The sequence below is a fragment of the Pygoscelis adeliae genome, unplaced genomic scaffold (genome assembly GCF_000699105.1).
Source record: "Pygoscelis adeliae isolate BGI_AS28 unplaced genomic scaffold, ASM69910v1 Scaffold361, whole genome shotgun sequence".
In the NCBI taxonomy this organism is placed as follows: domain Eukaryota; kingdom Metazoa; phylum Chordata; class Aves; order Sphenisciformes; family Spheniscidae; genus Pygoscelis; species Pygoscelis adeliae.
The window spans coordinates 362733-367317 of record NW_008824187.1 but is presented as its reverse complement, the minus strand read 5'-3'; the positions used below and the strand labels follow the sequence as shown (position 1 = coordinate 367317).

Sequence of the window (4585 nt, the reverse complement as noted above, 5' to 3'; positions counted from 1 at the left end):
CCCGCCACTCCGGGACATCCCCCCTGGGAGCCAGGGCAGGGGGCGGCGGGGGCAAAGGGGCGGTCGGCGGCACGGGGACAACCTGGATGTTGTTGTTGCTGTTCTCGTTGTGTAGGCTCTTGGCATCATCCTCAACAACAAACTTCTCTGCAGCATTGCTGGGCCTCTTGAACTTCAGCCACTCCATCCTGACTGTCCGGGACTGTGGGGTCTGTCTCTTTTTTATGATCCTTCTTACCGGCGTGATTTTGTTGGACCGCTTATTGCGCCAGAACATGGCAGTAGAGATCATGAGAGTTATCAGCACCATTATGCCCACGACACCAGCTAGCACTCCTAAGGCTTTCATGGGGTTATCTTTAGTTTGCATCAAAAAGGCGGCCATAGGCCCTTTGTGAAGAGTCTGTAAAAGGGTACAAAGAAAACACATGACTTACTCTATGGGACAGACAGTGACCCAGAAATTTCATTTGTCCAAAATATGTAACAAGCAGGGCTGACTAATGGAAGTTGTCTCTAAAAAAATGAAAGTCAAAGAGCCAGTCCAGGTTTGGAGAATTTAGATGGAGCAGGAGACTGGGCAAGCATTACAGTATTGTGAGATGGACGACTGCCGAACACAAAAGCTTACAGGAGCACTACCGCCGAATTAGGACGGATTCCTGCGTGTCACCATAGCGTTTGTTTAACTTGCAAGAACTGAGCAAGAAAATAATTGGCTCCAGGATCTGCAGCTGTATTGTTGTACTACATTTCAGAGTTAATTTCGTAGGAATAATAGCGTTGAACCCAAACAGAAGCTTATGAGTAGAAAACGACCTTTCAAAAACAGTTGCAGGTGATACGGTGATGCAGTTTATAAGACTATTACTGAGTATGGCATTAAAAAAATTATGAGAAAACTTCACTTTATAAAATTACAGTGTACAAATGAGTAGTTAGCAGGTACGTGCTGCATTCTGTTTTCAAGTACTCTTTTACAGACATAACAAAACTCTTTGAGGTAGGGGACATGAGTAGAGCTAAAGAGCTTTGTTTTTAGAAATAAAAGAAAGAAGCAATAGCATAAGCTACATATGGCATATTAAGGACAAATGAATGGCCAGTTCACTTTGCAGCTTAGCGCACTGTGCGTCTCGGAGGTCCCCGTGTAATTTTGCGGATTTTGCCCTGCGGGTGGAGCCTGGATCTTTTCACACTTTTCCAGTACATGATGGTGGAGATCACCATTGTTACAGCAATGGTGGAAAGGACGCCACTCATGCAAATTCCAAGTATTGTCCATGGACGCTTCTTGAGACCTAAAATATAGGATTTTACCCTGGACTTGATCTGGAAATATCAAAAATAAGAGAAATGGTCAACCCTCACACATTTATATTTGAAAGAGGCCAGTATCTATTATAAATACAACTAGGGAACTAGGGTAAAATGTGTACAGGATAGAGAACATGTAAAATAAAGGCAGCTAAGTGTTGAACTAGGCACAGGAGAGGACACAGTTGCAATGACATTGAACTGAATCCAGAAACACTAAAAGAAGTTAGGAAGCATGTACAAACACCTGGTTGATCAGGGAATAAAGGGTAGCAGCGCGGCACATAGATCACCCTTCTTCATGGCACGGTAGTCCACCCTTGGACTACATTTCCAAGAGAAGTTCATAATGAATACAAGCTCCTGCAAGGGTACCTGGACAGACAGCAGTGCCGTGCAAGGCCAGGAGATCCTTCAGAAATGGCACATTCACGACCAAGAGCTGGTCATAAAGCTATGTGCGGCTGCGGAGAGACAGGGCTACCCACCGTGCCCCACTCCTCTGGCCTCGACTTCACCCAAACTTTGCATGTCTAGTAACAGGTTATCTGCATTTTAGTCAGTGGTCTAAGCTCCCAGCTTTTAGTCAATGGGGAGAAAAGGACACCTCCAGAGTAGTAGTCTCCACAAGCTAAAATAGGTATCAAAGACAGTGAGTATAAGGAGAGCCTTGTGACTAGCTTGGACTTGAACCTCTGACTTCTAGACATTTAAAGTGAGATCAGATGGATTTCCCTGTATGACTCTAAACTAGGACGCTCATCTCTTTACCCTCCCCAGTCTGTGGAGGGAGGTGACTAAGAGTATCCCCAAAGGATGCTTCGGACTACCTCTTGCCATGTATTACACAGGAACACTATTTTTAAATCACGTCCCTAAACTTAGGGAATATAAATTCATTAATACACACCCCATTGTTTCCACTTCACTTCCGTATTTTCACAATCTACCTGAAACACATTATCCAAGACCACCCTTCCCCTGCCCTGAATGTTTCCTATTGCCAAAGAAAAATGGGTGAAGAAATGCTATTGAAACTCATGGACCACATTACCTTACAGGTAGCAACCAATTTTCATCATTTTGCTGTGCAAAGAGTTTTTCTATTATTTAATTAGAAGTGGACCTAAGCTAGAAACCAAAAGCAGAGCAGCCCACGACTTTGGTGGAGCTTGGATTCACATCAGCTTTGCTGTTCTGCATTACATGGATTTTGTGTACTTAAGTCCCATCAGATGACAGAAATTCCACCCTGGCTTACTTAACTTGATGTGAAAGTCTGATGAATTAAGTGTCAGATAAACCCCGCTAAGTAGTACATGACCTGAAATGAGTCCATTTATGACGAGTGTTGTCAAGGCCTATTTTGTAGCGACGACTTGATGGCTAAATAGTATAGAATCATAGAATCATAGAATCATTAAGGTTGGAAAAGACCTCTAAGATCATCAAGTCCAACCGTCAACCCAACACCACCATGCCCACTAAACCATGTCCCTAAGCGCCTCATCTACATGTCTTTTAAATACCTCCAGGGATGGTGACTCCCCCACTTCCCTGGGCAGCCTGTTACAATGTTTAACCACTGTAGGGCCAACACAGGGAGAAAGATGACATATGCTTAAGAAGATCCTATATCTCAGTAATAAATATTTGACGAGCTACTTGAAAACCTTGAATAAATGGGATTAGACAGAAGTACATGTTTATGTTGCCAGTGTACAACAGTTGCAGGGGTAAGAACTGACGGAAATCATACGGGGAGTTTCAGAATTTGGCTTCGTTCATCTCCCCCTTGTCTCACCAAGTTTGGCACCTGTTCAGAGCTTCCAGTTATGAAGAGGTGATTAATACCAAAACTAAAACCATTAATAGTTGGTTCAGCCTATATTCTAGTTACTGGGCCTGTACTACACAAAGCTTTGCCTAGAATCAGCCTTAGATAACAACGCTTCTGTAACGTCTGCATAAAAACGTAAGGCATTTTGTAAGCACAGAGTGGGAGAATTTCTGTTTGTGATGGCCATGACGCTCACAGAATAAATAGGAGGAATAACTTGCAAAACAAGCCTGGAACAGCATCGTCTTAGCCAGCCTGCAGAGAGGCTTATGTAAGTGCATTTGTCACCAAAAAGCTGTGCAATCTTGTCTGTGTCATCACCGTGGCCCAGTCAGTTAACGCACTGACCAGGTCTGAGATTGGTCCGAGCACCCTCTGACAGTGAAAGTCTGGGAGCATTTGGACACCTAAGTTCAAGCGCTTTGGCTCTGAGCACTACCCTGCACATTCAAAACACCTTCAAGTCACGGTATCGGTTACCAGCAGTGCCTCAGAACTGGGTCAACAAATGGCGCCACTTTGTAATTTATTTAGCTGTTGTTTTTTCCTAAGAGGTGCGCTGCATTTTGAAGAGTACTGATTTTTCTTGGACACGTAAAAAAAAAGGCAGATACGCAATGAAATGAAAGCTGGTATGGGAAGCGCTGTCATACCTCTGTGGGTCAAAACCTGGAAGAAACACTCTCTTTCTTAATAGCCATCAAAGGAGTTAAAATACCACTGCTCACAAAAGACAATGCTCTGCTGTTTTTTTGGTGTGACTTCACAGTTATAATGAGCACTGGCCCGGAGAAGGGTTGGGGACAATCAGAGGGTTACAGAACCGTGGCAGAAGTTTGGAAGTAGCTAAGCTGTTCGTATCAGCTTTGAGAAAGGAGAAGTCCAATCCTGGGACAAGAATACAATTAAAAAGATTAAAGCAACTGTTTGGACTGAAAGATGTCATCACCTATTTTTTATTTAACGGGAATGCATGGTCCCTTGCAGTACCCTTGTGACTGTCTGTCCCCTGCAGAGAAGCTCCTCAGCCCAAGTCCCGCAGGGTGCTGAAGTGTCCAGCAGTCACTGGGACTCACCAGCTTTTGAGAGGCTCTAACATTGACACATGCCTTCGAAGCTGGTTTCGTAAGACCCAGCTATCACCATATATGAAAGCTGCATTTACATCACTTTGCAATACAGACACGAGCGTGGGGCAAGACTTCTCGAATCAAACCAACCTTCTCCGAACAATTTTTTTCAAGGTCCATGTAACCACCAAGGTTCCAAGGTGGGAAGAAGAGGCTAACTGCTCTGCATATACTAACATCCCCATATACTTGCAGAACCTCAGTGGAGTCATGAAGAGGCAGAGGGATCCCCCCGTCAGGCCAACCTTCAGGATCAGGAGTGGGAATCAGCTTTCTGTGAATATCTTGGGCAGCAGGA

At 44.2% G+C, this 4585-nt stretch overlaps 1 protein-coding gene across 1 annotated transcript in view; it reads right to left on the bottom strand.

Annotated features, from left to right (window-relative positions):
- The window catches only part of CDHR1 (cadherin-related family member 1), a 50651-nt gene that overhangs the window by 192 nt on the left and 45874 nt on the right, over nucleotides 1-4585 (bottom strand). The window contains exon 17 of the mRNA XM_009334611.1: nucleotides 3-403. Within this exon, the coding sequence (XP_009332886.1) occupies nucleotides 3-403 (401 nt within the window). The remainder of the gene's footprint in view (nucleotides 1-2; nucleotides 404-4585) is intronic.